Here is a 17,474-nt window from a genome sequence, read left to right on the forward strand (position 1 = left end):
TTTGGAGGGATGGTGTCCTATGCTGTGTGACAACCGATGGCCTCAATCCCCTGGCAGGAGCTTTTTTATCTGAGAAAGAAAAAATTCTCTGAGATCATTCATAAATTTTAAATGGGCTTCACATTGCAATCAGGAGCTAATTTTCTTTTCCCATTATCTCCTGCCATTCTGTGCTATGAGAACACTTTGTTCTCTAGAACAGCCTCACTCAGAGAGAGATCTGGTTCCTCACAGAAGGAATTAACTGGGGAAGATTAGGATTTTCATAGAGACCTTCCCCAGGCATGCAGGGGAGCAAATCCCACACCCAAGGATGGGTTTCATTCCAGCTTCACATTCCTCACTTTGGCCTCCTGTGACAGAGCAGGATTGAGATTCAGGAAATGTGGCCTTGTAGAACTGCTTATCTCATGCTGTATTTGAGCACTGTGGGCTGTCTCCAGCATTAAAGATTTATCATTGTGCAGTCTCTTGGTTTTTAAATGTGAATGCTTATCTCCTCTTTAATCACTGTGTTTGCTTGATGGCTTGTATCTTTATTTTACATGGGACTCAGCTTGATTACACGTGAAATATTTAAGTTTTATTTTATATTTGTTGCACCACCAACCACTCTAACTGTTGTTTCCCTTTGTTTTGCCAGTTTGCTGTTTTGTGGTTCATAAGAGGTGCCATGAGTTCGTTACCTTCTCCTGTCCTGGGGCTGACAAGGGGCCTGACACTGATGTGAGTACATTGACATTTCAGACACTGCTTTACACGGATTTATGTTGTTACACCCATGAGAGAGGATTACAGACAGGATCAATGGGTTCTTCACGTCAGATAATTGAGTCCAAGTGGGTTTTAACAGTTGTGAAGTGAACATTTATGGACTGAAAAATCTATTTTTGGTAAGAGCAGTAAGCTTGAGTGTGTGACCAAGAACAATGTCCTCAGAATGTGACAACCTTGAGGTGCTCACCAAGCCATGAATCAGCATTTCATTTTCTTTGCTTTATGTTGGATTTATTTGACATTAGCAATTCCCAGAAGGGCTGAAGCTTTTTCTGAGCTTTCTTAGTATCTATCTTATCTCAGAGTGTATGTTTTGAGCTGTCTCTGGTCCTTGTCTCACTGCACACAAAGATCTGTAGCTCCAGTTAAATGACAATTTAATCTTGAGCCAGCTGGCTTACTGGGTTTTTATTTTATTTTCATGTTTGTGCTAGTCTAGGAGTCTGGCTACTCCCATTCCATCCTGCTCTGTCAGTACTTCTGCAGCATTTTTGGTCCACAACCAGGTTTTCCTCTCCACACATCTGCCTTCCTGGTGAGACACATGTGCAGGATCTTTGTGTCACCCTGCTGAAATAATAAACTGATCTCATTTGTTCACATAAAAATAACATTTCTTTGGGTTTTATAAATCCCACTTTACAGTGAAGTAATTGAACATCTGCTTATGGGAACAATACATTCCAAGTGTTCTTTGTCTGAATGGCTTTGTTTTGTTTCTTATCACATATTCATGCTCTAGATTGTAGGCTATTATCTCCTCTGATAAAATGCACCAGAAGAATTTTCCTGCTAGCTTTTAATGAGCTCCTCATGATTGTTTCAATATGCCAGCCAGGAGGTCAGTGAACAATATATAGGCAGAAGCCACAAGGGGTCTTGGAAAATTTCAGATATTAAAAAAGTTCTCTCATTTTAAAATTTAAATATGGGGAGATGTTGAAGAACTGAGAATTTTTAAAACTTCCATTTTATTTCACATAATTTATATTTAGGTGCAGAAGAAAAAAGCTAGATTTAGAAGTATAATTACCCTGTTCAGTATCTCTTGTTTAGCTGATAGAGACCTTACTAATAAAACATTCATTAGGCAAGAGCAAGAAACCAAAGTTTTTCTTCATACCTTTGCTTTTCTGAAAGTTCCTGATTTCTTTAAGCTTTGCAGTGGGGCATTTGGCTCTGTAAATGTAGTTAACAGCTAAAGCAGGTTTTGGAATTTGGGAGTTATGTATTTGAAGTGCCTGGAGCTGCAGAGAGGCTGAAAGCCCTGGGTGGGTGATGTTCTCATCCCTCATCTGGATTGTTGATGGCAAAACCCCAGCTGGGCCCAAAGGGGCCACAGTTTCAGCAAAGGTCTGAACAATTAAAGAATATCTGCTGAATTCCTCCTTCTCTGAATATAGTTCATACCTACAAGCAATGATTTGTAGGTATGAACTATCTACCTACATTTTCTAATCAGAAGATGATTTCTGATTTACTTTGGTCAGTCCTAAAACCACAAGGAGAATAACCCAAATCAGGTTTTAACTTAGTGCTCAGTTGTGATGTAGGATATTAATGGAAGTTATTGTTGACTGAGATTTGACACTCATGAGTAGTTCTGCTGTGTCCATCATGTATGGTTGGGCTCTTAAATGTGTTTTTGATTATTTGGGTTTTTTTATAAGATGGTTCTTTGGGGTTGTTCACCTGAAGTTCAGAAATGAGAACACACATTTGTGTGTGAGACCATTTAATTTTACTGAGAATCTTTTCACGGTGACAGAATCTGTGAGAGGTTGTTAACGGTCTTTAATATTGCCGACTGCATTTTGTGATTTGGGTTTTTGGACTCAGTGATTAAATAAATCAGCCTAATGCCTCGTTTCTGTATTTGGGTTACCAAATGATCATTTTCAACATTTACACAGTAGCAATAGCTCAAAAAAGGTTTGAAGATTAAAAGCAATCAGAAAATAAATATGTTTTATTAAAACTGTGCTACATTAGTGGGTACTATTACACAAAGAGGATTGTAGAATATTATACTTTAATTTACTGAAATGTTTGACTATAATTTCAACCCTTTTACAATTCAGCAATTTATTCCTCTCCCAGTTGCTACAAGCTTTGTTCTGAAATGTAGTGTGCTATAAAGCTTATCATAACATTTAGCAGATTTTTAAATATTAAAACATCCTTTTCTAAATTACTTTGTGCAGGTGCACAATTAATTTGTGTACTCAAATGCTCCAGTGTAACCTTTCCATTAATTGTAAGAGTAATACTGTCATTAATAAAATTAATTTTCCAGAGCAATAATTATAATAATTATAATCATTAGATAATAATAATTTTTGTGTATCAGAATACTGTTAAATTATGGTGCCCTGTACTTTTAATGGAAATTAGGCAGTCCTTGCAAAATAATGCCTTAATAAAGGTGAGTGCAAAAGAGGAAAGTTTAAAATTAATCTCTTCTTGTTCTACTCAGAATGGCTGAAATTTGAGGTTGGAATGTCTGTTTGTGCCAAAAGGAAAAAAATACTTGGGAATAAAGTGCTCATCCTTGAGTGGCACTGCAGTGGTGCTGTCTGGGGAGCAAGGGGCTGCCAATAGAAGAAATTAAGATTTTTTTTTTACTGGGGTTCCCTTCCCTCCACTGTGCTGTGGCTATTCCCTGAGTGCTCTGTGGGGAGATGGCCCTGTGAGGCTCCACTGTGATTTTCACTTTATAGTTTCTGTGATTCTAGAGCTGGGAGGAGAAAGACTGACCCTTAAAAATTCATGTGCTGAGGGACCTGTGGGAAACTCTTAATTCAGCAATGCTGATGTTCAGAGTGGCAGCAGGGGGCTGGGTTTGCCCTGAGGCTCAGGGAGTGCTGATGCCCACATTTACTGCACTGTTACACTGCTCATTTGATGGCTGAGGCTCTGAGAAAAATGATTTGAAGAATCACCTCTGTACTAAGCCAGAATAAATTAATATAACTGGTCTGCCCTGGAGGCCTTAGGTGTCTTGACCAGATTTCTTTTTCTGTTTGGTTCCAGGAAATGCTGAATTTTTTTTTTTTCCCATTTTATTTCCCCCACTGGCATTTAATCATGTTTCTAGATCATATTTACATGTAGGAGGCTGGTTTTAGAGTGGAAAAAGAGGGTTGCTTGACTGGCCTAGGGAATTTAAAAAAACTAAACCAAACTCAAGAGAAGAAAAGGCAGTAACTGGAAGCACAGGATTAAGATTTACTATGGAACTAGTTAGAAAGGGATTTTAATCAGAAAGCTTTGCAGTCTTTTTCCAAGGATAATGAAATGCAGCAGCAGGGCTTGTCTGATTTGCTTTTAACTCTGTAGTTGATTTTTACAATGGAAAACAACTGTTATAAACGTTGGACATCTTGAGACCAGAGCAGCAACAAATATAATTTAATAAAATATTATAGAATCATTGAATCACTTAGAATGGAAAGGATCTTGAAGATAGTCAAGTCCAACCATATCTCACTAAGGTGTGGGGTTCAGGTTTTATTGCTAATCTGAATTTTGAGTAAGAGACAATCTTTACCCAGCAATATTTTGTTTTTAATTAAGATGAAAACCTTCTTGCTTCATCACAAAAGATACACAAATGCAGGGAGACCTGGCAAGAAGCAGTTCACTGCTTGCCAGATTAACAAAAATGTTCTCTTAAAAAGAAGCCTTTATGAGAATTTGGAAGTAATTCTTAAACAGCGCTGATGCAAATTTTCATTGCATTCCCTAAACAGAGAAAATATAAAGCCCCCTCTATTTACAGATTAAGGAAACAACACAATGTGTTTCTATGTCTGTGGTTTCTAATTATGATAATTATTATTCACATTGATTTTGTTTGCAATAATAATTTTTAGATGCAGGCAGTAGGTAATATTCTTAATAAAAAGCAATTACAATGCAAACATATTTTCATCAAAATATGGTGTTCCTTGCTATATTATCACAGTCTTTTACCAAAAATTATGTCTTAGATAACACAATCCGCATGACCACAGTCAGTGCAGTAAGTGATACTGAAAGATCTGAAAATTTTTATTCTTACTGTTATTTATCATAAGTACTTTAAACAAATTTTACAGGACAGAGAGATAATTTTCCTTACAAAAATAAACATTTTATTTCTTGTGGTTACCCTGACTTTTGAATCTCTGGAGAGTATCCAAAGTAGTTTATGTAGAAATAAAGGTTTCTTGCCTATGGTTTTGACTTCAAAGCCCTAAAATTTAATAGTGGGTGAAAGTTGCTTGGTTCTGTAATGTTTTAATTGTGTTTTTCCATGGTGCTATGTGACGGTGGCTCATTGCAAAGTGTGGTTATGTTGACAGTGAAATTCCAATTTGAACAGAACCAGGACAGAGGTAAGATGCTTTTTAATAGGAGACAGAGAAATTAAAGAAGGCAACCTGCCCAAAAGGGCTCCGTGCACCCTGAGGAAATACTGGGCTCATTTTCCTCCAGCCCTGGGAGCAGGTTCTGGGTTCATGGCATTGCCCACCCCTGCCTGTACTGAGAAGTTTGTGGCACTGCTCTCCTAAATGCCTTCTTTGAAGTAGCTGCAAGCAGCTTCCCAGGTTACCTGAAAGCAGCTCTTGTGCTGGAATGTGTTTGAATTAATCATCCCCCGAGAAAACATGTGTACTTTCTATTTCTAAATTAAAGCACAGGCTCCTTTTATTGCAGCTGAAATGGCTTTTAGCTACAGTGAACAATCCTCAGCAAAAGCAGAATTAAATTACAAAGGAACAGGTTCATGAACTTTTATAACTACTGTAAATCCCACCCATTCCCTGTAATCCAATCTCCAAACTGGCTCTGTGGCCGTTTGCATGGACAAGTTTTCCCTGCAGTGTGAAAGGAGCTGTGTGAATCCTCTCCCTGAACAGCCTTGGGAAGGAGATCCGTGCTGGGTGGCTGCCTGCACAGTGTGTGACTCCCAAGGAACATTTGCTCACATCCTCCACTGCAGCCCTTCAGGCTTTCAGTTCATGGAGTCTGTGCCTGAGACACTGGGAGAGCAGTTTAGATTTTTGTTACAGCCTCTGAGATTTGAAAGTTCATAGCTTTTTATTTATAAGGAGTATACTTTTTTATTTTCCCAATCCAGTACAGTGCAAGTGCTGAATAGATGTATCATAAAATGTAGACTTTATATTTTTCTTTCTAGCCTTTCCTGTGCAATAGATAATATAACATAGGTGATACTGGTAAGAGTTAATCACTGAACAGAGCTCTGCTCAGACAGTTAGGAAATGTATATAAATGATGAACCTAAAAATATCCCAGATTTTCACAAGTTAGCACTGCAGAACAATTAGGCAGTGGGTCTATAAAAGGAGAACTCACAGCTAAGTTATTCCCAATAGTAAAAAGAAATCTTGTGGATGGGGTGCAGTTGTGGTGGCAGCAACTCCTGGGTGCTGATTTTCACCATTAAATCTTTCAAACTCCCCAAATTGAAGTTGGCATGATTCCATCAGCACTTATTTTCCAGTTGTTAAGAATATATTGAGTTTTGTGCAATTTGGGTTGAGATTCATTATTTCCTAGTCAGCTCTTGTTTCCCCTTGGCAAAAGTTTGTTGTGTCAGTCTTTAAACTCTGTGTAAATGTGCTGATATTTGGGTTTAGGGGACAAGAATGCCTAAGAATTACTAATAATCTGTTTTGTTACATGAGATATCATGTGTAAAATGCACCATAGACATTTCTATCAAGTTCCACCCCCAAAACTATGTGGTTTTTAAAATAAAAAAGAGTGATTATGGCACACTGAACTCAGTAGCTAGAAGAGACACAGACAGACCACTGAGAGAGCCTTGCAGAATGCTGGCAATTTTTAGCACTGTCTGTTTGTTGAGGTGGCAGTTCTTGCACCAAAATTAGATTCAATCTTAATTTGGAATAAAACAAGTGGGCTAATTTTGAAAAGCACTGCAGATCCCATATGCTCAGAGCGATTTTAATGTGTCACCAGAGTGTCCCCATCTCTGGGAATGGGGACTCTGTCTCTGGGGCTCTGTCCTTGCTGCAGAAGTTTGCTGATCTGTGCTGAGTTGTGGCCTCAGCTCCTCGGTGTAAATCACAGCTCCAGTGAAGCTCCTCTGGGGGAGGGCAGGAAAGAACAATTTGCACTCCCAGGAAGGAGCAAAGCTCTTCAGTGGAGGTGCTGTGACCCTGGAACAGAGAGAGAGGAGAAGCAGGGAGGGGAGGTGGGGACATCCTGGCTGGGAAGGGAGCAATGCCACCCTCTTCCTCTGCAGCTCCATTTATCCAGCAGCTGCTGGGAGAGCACCAAGGATGCTCTGCATCACCTGGAACAGTTTGGTTTCCTTCTTGGCCAATGCTCTTGTATTTTCTAATTTCCACTGTTCATTATTGGGGTCGTACTCTGAAGAGATCCAAATAGCTCTCAGGCTTTTCTTCAGCCTTTGGATTTTAAGGATTTGTCTTGAAGTAATCAGTGACCTCAGGGAACATGTATTAAGTGTTATCTTAATATTCTGTGTCATTTTGCAATTGATCTGGTTTTTCTAGCAGCCCAATGAAATTGATGCAAACAGATTTTAAGGCAGTGGTGCATTACCTGTGCTGAAAAACCAAATCCTGATGCTTCTGCTGAAGTTAAGACGATGCCAGTCATGATTCTCTTCATAATTTGATTTTTGCTGTTCCCTTGCAAGTAAATTAACTGTGGCATGGCCTGTGTAATTAATGAACCTCAGTCCTTAAAGTACCAGTGATCAGTGCTGAGCTCATAAACTAAAGGCAGAAGCATATCATAAATTCTGCTAATGAGAACTTAATTGATAGAAAAGTCAGAGATTGATTTATTCATTTCCCTTTCTGTCCCCATGAGAACAGTACCTGCTGAACTGAGGATGAAAGAAATGTCTCAGTGTTGGGAACACCATTGTAATCTGTATCAAAGCACCTTCAGGTCTGTTTCTATGGCAACAGGAGCATCAGACCAGCAGAGAACGGACCAGAAAGGAGATTAAAGCCTCTACAAAAATAGCTGCTAGAAGTGTCTGCATGGCTTTGGCTACTTTTCTTTCTTTTTTTAGAAAAGAAAAAAAAAGAAAAAAAAAAAAAAAAAAAGCCCAAAACTTGGAGTATTTTGAAAGCTGGTTATTTATTTAGGTCAGACCCTATTGGCAGTGAAGTACTGGTAGAATATAGTAAATTAATAACTCCAGAGACATTAATTAAGGAGTTTATAAAAAAGAAAGTCTTAAATTTAAACTTAATAGAAACAGTATATTTTTTAAAGGTGATTTCTATGTAACCCTCTTGAAAAGGCATTTCCTGAATCTTAAGGTCTTCATTCTTTTTTATATAAGTTATAATAAGATGAGAAATTATCCATCTTTGGTCTGCAAATTGCCTTTTCTCCTATCTACCTAATTGCTTTATTATCATTAAATTGAGCACTTGGTGTCTAATTGCAATGCTGGGAATTGTAAATCACAGACTGGGAGTCCATGGGGTCAATATTCTTTGTTACTAGGGATTGGGTAAAAATATGCAAAAAGGAAAAAAAGCTTTTTCCTCCATCTTTCAGATGGACTTTGGTCATTCCAGTGGGAAAAGGGGCCTGGAAAATCACAGGCAGGTGCAGTTTGAGAGTCTGATTTCTTGGAATGAAAAGCAAATTATGATTGATTGGGCAGGGACTCCAGTGAGCAGCAGAGAATGGTTCCTTTTAGTGTGCATGTACAAGCAGAGATGTATAAAAATTCTGATTTACCCTGTCCAAAAATAGGATAAAAAGCAATCTTACTGCAGTGATGAGGTTTGAGGGAGTTTGGAACAGACTGGCATGAGAATATATAGAAAACCTATGTTAAATAGGCCATACATAAATACATGGAATGTTTGTGGAGAAGGTTCTAAGTTTCTTTGTCCCAGGTTTTATTCTAGAATAGTTTTTCCACCTACAATCATTTAAAATCTGGGATTATCCAAAATTATTGTTGCCTTCCTGCAAAAATTATTTACATTTAATTAAAGATAATTTGAGTCCTAAAATCTTACCATGCAGCAGGAAGAAGTCCTGGCCATTTCTTCTTATAAATAGCTTTATGAAATTCTTTCTTAGTCAAAATCCACTTTTATTTTCTAAGGTCTGTATTAGTACCTACAGACTGACCTAGTTATGAGTAGAGATGTTGGATTGTTAAATCTGAAGCCTGAAGTCCAATTCCTCAATGCATATTAATGGCATTCCCTTTTTTAAACTATATTAAAACTATATTAATTTTACTTCCCTTGAGAAAGAAAAATAAGAATTTCAGTAACCACAGGCTTTGATTTTTGTGGGTATTCTCAAATTTTTAGGTTTTTTTTTGGTCATGTTGACCTTGTTCAGTTGTCAGTTTTGAAATGTAATGAAGTCAATACTCTCCTTTGATACCAAAGAGGATAGAAGTCAAAATACTTTGGTATTTAGACTTCGGGAGAAGCAGAACCAAAAAAGATAAAAGAGCAGTAAAAAAAACCCAAACCCACTAGAAATAAAGCAGTCCTGTAACTTTTAGGAGAAATGTATAAATTCCTCAGAGTTCTGTTTAACATCTGCTACTTGTCTCTCTGTGTGCCAAGAGCATGATTGGACCATTCAGGAAAATAAAAAGAACTCTGCAATCAACAGACTTTGTTCAATATTCCTGCACAAAGGGGACTCTCCATAAATAATACCAAAGACTTTGGTCAGACACAAATGGGTTTATATTTAACATATTCAACATGTTTTATTTAGAAACCTGCCCACACAGAGGTAAAATTAAGAGAAATAGAAATAGAAACACCCTCTTTTTTTTTTTTTTTTAATTTGCTGGAACTGCATTAGAGAGAGGGGTAGAAAATGTTCTATTCTCCCATTGCAGACTAATCCTTTGCTCTTCTGTGAGAAGGTGCAGCTGTTTACTGATCTTACAAGCTCAAATCAAATCAAAGTGGTTCCCAGAGCTTTGTTTGGCAGCAGCAAAGCCCCGGGGTCAAACGAGGAGACAGCGCCAGCACAGACCCCAACTCCTCCAGGCTCCTCACGAGGAGTTCTGTGTCTAAATCAAGTCACTTCAGTGACATAACAGTCCAGAAATGGCTCCTCTAATAGAAGTTTATTTTGAAGTAGTTCTAAAATAAATGAGGAAAAAAGCAGGGTTTTATTTTCCCTCACTTCAGCCGTCCTTGCACTGAATTTCATTTTCCTGTCGCTCTGCTCCTGTCACAGCATCCCCTCCTCAGGTTCATCACTGCTTGTTTTGCCAATACTCTCGGGATACACTCCAACAATTTGGGTTATTACTCACTGCAATAAAAGACCAATGCATCTTAATCAATGCAGCCTTCCAAAAATTAAACGTTTCCTGAAGTCGGGGTCCAAAAGGATCACATTAAAACTCGAGTTCCTCCTTCATAACCAGCAGGGGTTTTTTGCCTTCTGAGAACGTCATGCATGAAGGTATCTGGAATATGAGATTTATTTTTTTCATTAAGGCCTTTTGGCAAAATGTGCCCTACTCTAAAGGGGCTGTGGAATTCCTCATCCATGCACACGCAGGCATGTGCACACAGATATTGTTCATTTTCCATGCTCATTAGTGTTTGTGTTCCCCAGCAGAGCTGCAAGGAGGCACTTGATGCTTTTGAAAATTAGGTTAATAAATCAACACCTGATGTGGGAGTTTCTGAGGGTGTTCTGTGCTGCTCAAAATACAAGATATTTACTATTTGCACTGGATTTTTGTTATGCAGTTGTGAGTCTACTTGTGCAGAAATGTCATATATCTAAAAGTATTTATGGCATATATTTATTTTAAAAACACTGCAGTTCCATAAATACCTGGATGGAAAAAAACTGCAGTACTAAAAGTTATGTGGCTCAGCATTCCTCCAGTTTTAAGAAATCACTTGTTTGTCAATCGAAAGCTTAGTAAAAATGAGAATTGCTCTTAACTGCAGTTCAAATTCTGAGATTTGCAGAATGTTCAGAATGCAAGGTACTGCTTTGGAAGTCTGGAGAGTGAAGAGAAATTCAGGGCAAGGTCTGGGAAGCAGTGGGTTTCCAAGCATTTCTAACATTAGTACAAAATTTGCATCTGAGTCAGTGGGAGTCTTTGGTGCTTAATGAACTGTGCTTGATTTACAAACTTGGTATTTAAACAGTTTCTTTAACGCAGAAGTAAAGAGTGTGTGAGATTTACAACTGCAAGAAAAGCTAAAAAGATGCCAAATAAACTGTGCTGCATCTATTCCGCTCTGAGCCCTCAGGAAAACGTTGATTATACAAAAGTGTTCAGAGCATTTCCTACAAAATCCCAGGCAGGGAGAGCTCTGGCTTTGGTGGTGATGGCACCAACTGCTGGAGAAATGATAGGGAGTGATGCCTATAAAACCAGATAAAAAATTTATAGTTCATTTAGTAGGAAATAGAATTGGAGATGCTGCCGTGGGTTTTGGGTGTCCTCCCGCAGTCCTTGGGATTTAGGAGACTCAAAGGACCCCAGCAAGGAGAAATTTCTCCTGCAGGTGCAGAACTGGGGTCTCTGTTCCTGCAGTCAGCACCATCATCCAGGCATTTGCTGCAGTTTATTCCAGTAAATGTGCCCATCATCCCCATCTTTTTTGCCTGAAACAGGGAGCTCAGTGTCACCCCATCTTTTTTTTATAAGCTTTGCAGCTTTTGTATATGTTTTATTCATTGTGTTCAAAAAGAGGTGGAGTTGTAAATAAGCCAGTGGCAGGAAACTGTTGGTTCAAAAAGCTTCCTGGAATAATAATTTTAAGAAGCAGACTAGGGAAATCAGCTTTAACTGGATTTCTCCAGTCTTCCCAGCCTTGTGCAAAATCATCTGAGTATAGCCAGTTTTTAAAAGACTGTTAATGTTATTCTGGCTTAAAAGATGATAACTTAGAAGTGAAGTTTGTCAATAAAGGGAGAAAACAAATAGGTAGTAATCGAAAAAACAAAGGGAAAAAAAGAATTATGTTCTTGCTAATGATAGTCCATAATTAGATCTCTTTAATGGATGGGTAGAGTAATCTATTTAATTGTAACTATAGTTTGTGATAGATTACTGTGCCTTATTGTATTATGTCCCTGTAATGAAAGAACCAGCATTACTTTTGTAGTAAATAAATGTTTCTCAGAATGTATTTTTCAATTTTCTCAATTTACTCATCATTTATGTAGGGTCTTGTGAAGTTTTTCCTTATTCTTTCTAATGGGACTAATCTTTTGATCTTTTGATAGAAATTGCCCCAATTTCTCAGTTAGGCAGCAAAGGATTTTGCCTTATATATTTTCAAGTATATGCTGCTATTTAGTGATTTATACTTCACTCGCAAGTTGAAATGTTCTTTATCTACAGCCTAATTAAACTAAACCATATACCATCTGTGTCTAGTTCAATTAAAACAAATTGGACAGATTGACCTCCTTAATACTCTTCAAAGCATTTTATTAGTCTGCAGAGTCTCTTCAAGATAACTTGTTACCTCTTGAGACAATACTTGCTGTCTGCTTGAAAAAACCTGGGGGAAAAAAATGCCACTCTGCATGAAAACGAAAAAGAAATGTTCATTTTTTCATTTAAAAGCAAAGAAAAGAGTAAAACCCTTGTGGAGGTACATCAGGTGGAAAGGAGCAGTTCAAACAGTCTGAGCAGTCTTTGACACCCTCCTTTGATGGGCATTTCATCTCAGCTTTTATTCTCTTTTAGGTCTTTGCTGTGGGGTTTTCCTGGTTTGTTTGCTGGTTTGTTTGTTTGTTTTCAGAGCTCTTTGGGCAGGTGAAGGTGAAGGGACCAGTTTTCCACAAGGAATAACAAAGCTGCCCTTACTACAGACAGAATATTTTACTTGGCCAACAGAAATGTTCCTTTTGTATCTTGACTTGACAAATGCTCCATACGATGCTAAAACGGGGAGATGTGAAAATCCTGACATATTTCAGTATTCCTCTGTAACTTTTCTGATGATAATCAATAGTGTTGAATTATTCCAGTATATCTGTACTTTAGGTGGTGTCCTATGTTTTATTCCTACCTAAGGGATTTCTGGGCATGTCCTCTTGATAAACAGCAGAAGATAAAACCAGTAAAGTGTGGGGACTGCTGATGGCTTTTAAAGTTATGACCTGCCTTCATTGACTGTGGTGGTCACATATAATAGTTCTTTTCTTCTCTGGGTAAAATGAAATAGGATTTTTGATTCTTCTGTTGTGATTCAAGGCATTTCACTTCAGTGGATTGTTGGTACTTCTAGTTCATTCCAGTGTTTGTTTCCTCTATTTAAGTCCATTTTTAACAGAATAATTTTTAATTGTTTGTTTCTCCTGACTCTGCCCTCATCCTGAATGACTGCTCAGGGATTCCTCTTCAATACAAATCCCGTTTGCCCTCCTCTGGCCATGCAGATGGTGTTTCATTTCTTGCTGGGAATAGTCTCTGCAGAAGATACTGCCAGAAGTTTTGAGCCGTTGAGCACCTTTCCCTCAGATGGTAAAATCATTTTGTTTGGTAAATTGTTTAGATGTAATGGCCTTCAGAGCTCCTTTGCAGCTCTCCTTGGAGGAGTGAGAACTGGTGAACACAGCAACGGGCTCAGGTCTTGTCAACAGCAATGAATTTCCTGAGATTCTGATACTTCTATTATTTATAGTTCATCCAGGAGAGTGAGTTAAGAATGAAAAAGAGAGTAAAATTTTTATTCTTCAGATCAATTAGTTGTAAATAACTCTTCATCAAACTTCAAGAACTATCAGTCTTAAGCAAACATTTCTTTAATAGCATGGTTGACACTAAAGCACTTTGTGCCTTGTGCTGCTTTACTGAGTTGGGTTTTCCTTTGGGATATTCACTGCCCTGACCTTGCATAAACTTGCTGCTTCCAGAATATCCTTTGTGGTCATATCCTGAGATGCTGAGACTGTGCAATAATATTCCATAATTTTCTTTAAAACTAATTTTAATGATCTTTTAAAAGAAATTGAATTATTCTGGAAAAAAAAAACAGAAAAAGAAAAAATACTTTTGTTTGTGATACAGAACAGCAGAGAAGACAAGCAGTAATCTTTGCTGACTATTTGGGTGATTCAGTGAAGGCTGACTGAGCATCTGTTAAGCAATTTGAAGTTGGAGACAGCTACAAAATTCGTCATCCTGCAATAAAGAGGGACATTTAATTCCATTGTAAATATGTAAGATGTAAATTTACTAAAGCTCCATGTTACTGTAAATTGAATTTGAATTCATTAAGAACTTTGAAACAATCATCACGTCAGTAATGAATCATTAACAAATGCAAAAGCAGGCTTTCAATATTAGCCCAAGTTTTGCCTCTCATTTCTAGTTTTTGGGCTGATTTTGGGAGGAAACTTTCTATGTCATGTCAGGGGATTCAGTGCATCCTCCAGGTTGGACTTTTCCTCTTAAGCCATGTCAGAGCAGTGATTCCATCTTGTTTGGGTTTGTGCTGAGCATCCCTGAGCAGCCCCAGCGAGGAGGGCTCAGCCTGACACCCCAAAGTCCCCAGGCAGCACATCCCTGCAAGGGAAGGACCTTTACACACAGGGTTCTACAAACTGGTAATTAGACCCAGAGGAAACGAGTCCTGCCTGCATCCCACAGGAATCTGGAGAGAATTCCCCCTGCCCTGCCTCAAATGGGTTCTGCAGAGCTCTCTGTGCCTCACAGAGCACTGTGAAAATAAAAGGTCTTTGCTTCTCAGCCTCAGGAAATGTTTATGGGGATTACATTTTCCAGTTGGAGATTTGAAGATTAAGGTTTCTGGTGTCTGACATGATCTCAGCTGGTTGGAGCCAAAAATACCAAGGTTATGTTTGATCCATGTTTGGGCTGTTCCCTTTGGAGTTGGACTCAATGATCCTTGTGGGCTCCTTTCACCTCAGAACATTTTGTGATTCTCTAATCAAGAAGAAACCCAGCCCCTTCCTTAACAAGGGAGCCCAAATAACCATTTGGGTTATTGCAGTGAGATATTTCAGGCATTTATTTCAAGGCCATGTGAGAAGACTTTGAAATATTCTGTATCTTTGAAAGACACAGAATATTTAAAATGAGTGTTCTAGGAGGTCCTGAATTCTGCAGGGACAGATTAATAACTTCAAGCTAAAATGTTGCAAAATTAAAAAAAAAAAATCCAATAAGTTTTTTGTCTCCTTAAAATAACCCAGCTGTGAAACTGGAAGTATGTGGTACTAAGTGTTCTTTGTTCAGAGTTTAAAAATAATTCAAAACCCCAGGGATCTGGAAGCAGATGTCTGTTTCAGGAATCATAAGGCCCCAAAACTGGGAGTATCTCCTTGTAGGCATACTGATTTCAGAGTCATGTGTCACCCACCAATTCACTGGAAAAGTTTCTTTTTCCACTGGCTAAAACTTCATTTTCAGAGATCAGGGGTGTGGTGGTGGTTTTTAAAATTCATTCTGTGTGCTTGGGATAATCATTGTTCCAGTTTGATGCAGCATCCTCAGATATATCATAGAATCATAGAATGGTTTGTGTTGGAAAGGAGATACATATGTATTTATGTATTTATGTACTTAAAGAAGTAATCCAGTCCCTATAGGATGGTGCAAAGAGAATCTGCTCTTCCCATACCACTTACTGTGACATCTCCAAATTCTGCTTCAGTTTTACTGTCTCGAATTTCTGTTCCTTGTTCCTTTGCCATATTTCCCCCAAAAAATCCTGTCACATTCCGTGACTCTGTACAGAGATGTCTCTCTCTGAGTGGAGGAGTTGTGTTTCAAATCAATGTTGCCATTTAACCCTGCATTTCCAAATAAATCACCATTTTATTGGATTGACTGCTTACTCTAAACTCTCCATTTCATGATGCTGTGGGCATGATAAATAAACTGGTAACATGTGAGCACAAATATATATTTTATCAAGGAGCATTATAGGAAACTTCAGGTTAAGGATTTTTGTTTCTTTTTCATTAATACCAGACTAATTAATACGTTCCTGTAGAATTTTTCATCCACAGCTTTTGTCATTTTTCATTTGTTAACCTGCAGTTTATGTAAAGACAGTTCTCTACAAAGGAGGTTTTAAACATATAATCTTACTTCACAAACATTCAGCATTCATATTTTGGGCTTTATTTCAGTATATGCATTCAACATTTTTTTTATTTAACAGGGAAATCTTTGATTTTAAAAAGTATTTACGTGGTTTACTGTGCCTGATTGGACATGAGAACATTTTTCTGTTGGGTTTAATATACTTGCTTAGCACAGTCTTGGGGCAGGCAGAAAAACTGCTTAATTGTGTTATGTTAATTATATTCTGCGTGTTTGTTGAGAACCACTGCTTTTACAGGAAGTGGATTGCTTATTCTCTACAAAATCAAAGCTTGACTCAGTGATATACTGTTTTCTAATCTGAGGCCTCTCAACCATGGCATATTAAAAATTAAGTCCCACCACAAGGCTGCGTATTTGAAGAGACACTTGAGCATATCTGTGCTGATTGTGAATGTTGGGGCTGAATCCTACTAAAGCCAGACTAAAAAATGAAATTGTTCACTCAGAAGGTTGAGCTGCATCAGGAGCAGCAGTCAGACACAAGAGGTGAATGTATTGACAGAGGAGCTGTAGTTAGAGGAAAAATGATCAGCCAAGTGCTCGGATAAAGTCACTTGTACAGTTTAAGTCTGTATTTTATTAACCTCTTTCACCAGCCATGGATCACCAGCAGACAGTGGTGCCCAGCCAAAGCCCTGCTGGAGATGAAGTGCAGTAATTGAACCATGTCATATATAATAGGGAAAAAGAAATGCAGAGATGTGGGACTTCAAATTAATATCTCTCCATCAAGAGAACTGCTTGAGTTTTATTTATGGAGCACTTGGGAATTGTTCTTTTTGCAGGGTGAGACTTCAGGTGCTTTTTCTTTCTTATCTATAATGCAGTGTCATACAAAAAATAATAAGGAAGAGAAAATCTGACTCACAGCATCTGTATTTATCTGTGAAATAAGTGGCTCAGTGGTGGCTGTTGTACAGATAAATGTCATATTTGATCAAACCTGTTGTAATTCTTTCTCTTAGTCTTAGGTATGGACTGGTTTGCTGGTAGAGCACTGTCAGTTGCATAATGTCAAATCTCTGGAAAATAGTTCAGTGCTTTCCAAATGGAATTATTTTGTTATTGATTAAACAAAAAGGGTGGGAGACCTTTATTTTGCATTTTTTAAAATTTATTTTTGAGGGTCTAGGACTGAAAAATTTTAAAAAAGAAAACCCTGGCTATGCTGATACAGCTTCTGCTCTGGGAATCTGATGTGGCATGTCAAAAACCAGGTTTGCTGTGACCTTTGAGGCTGCCCAGATCACTCTGTGGGGAAGATTTCCACCGTGTCTGGCATTGACTAATAAGTTAACTGGATTGTGCTGAACTGCCTGATGTTGTTTTCTGTTGGACAATTTATTTTACTGGTTGACAGGCTCAAAATTTACTCTTTTTTCTGAAGAACTTATTGAAAAAAATGTTGTTGCTGTGGTAATAAAACATGTCTAAATGCTTTACTAGAGCTTTACAGATAGTTCATATACTTCAGAGATGAGAAGATGCCTGCCTGTTCTGGGAAAATTCTGTGGTTCTTTGAGGTGCTTCCCATTAATAACAATTATTTAAAAAAAAATAA

The 17,474-nt window shown here is 38.0% G+C and overlaps 1 protein-coding gene across 3 annotated transcripts in view; it reads left to right on the forward strand.

The window, feature by feature from the left end:
• The window catches only part of PRKCA (protein kinase C alpha), a 145,868-nt gene that overhangs the window by 58,431 nt on the left and 69,963 nt on the right, over positions 1-17,474 (forward strand). For all 3 annotated transcript variants that reach the window (XM_021537232.4, XM_085556678.1, XM_021537255.4), the window contains exon 3: positions 644-726. In XM_021537232.4, the coding sequence (XP_021392907.1) occupies positions 644-726 (83 nt within the window). The remainder of the gene's footprint in view (positions 1-643; positions 727-17,474) is intronic.

Source organism: Lonchura striata, chromosome 18 (genome assembly GCF_050655825.1).
Source record: "Lonchura striata isolate lonStrDom1 chromosome 18, ASM5065582v1, whole genome shotgun sequence".
In the NCBI taxonomy this organism is placed as follows: Eukaryota; Metazoa; Chordata; class Aves; order Passeriformes; family Estrildidae; genus Lonchura; species Lonchura striata.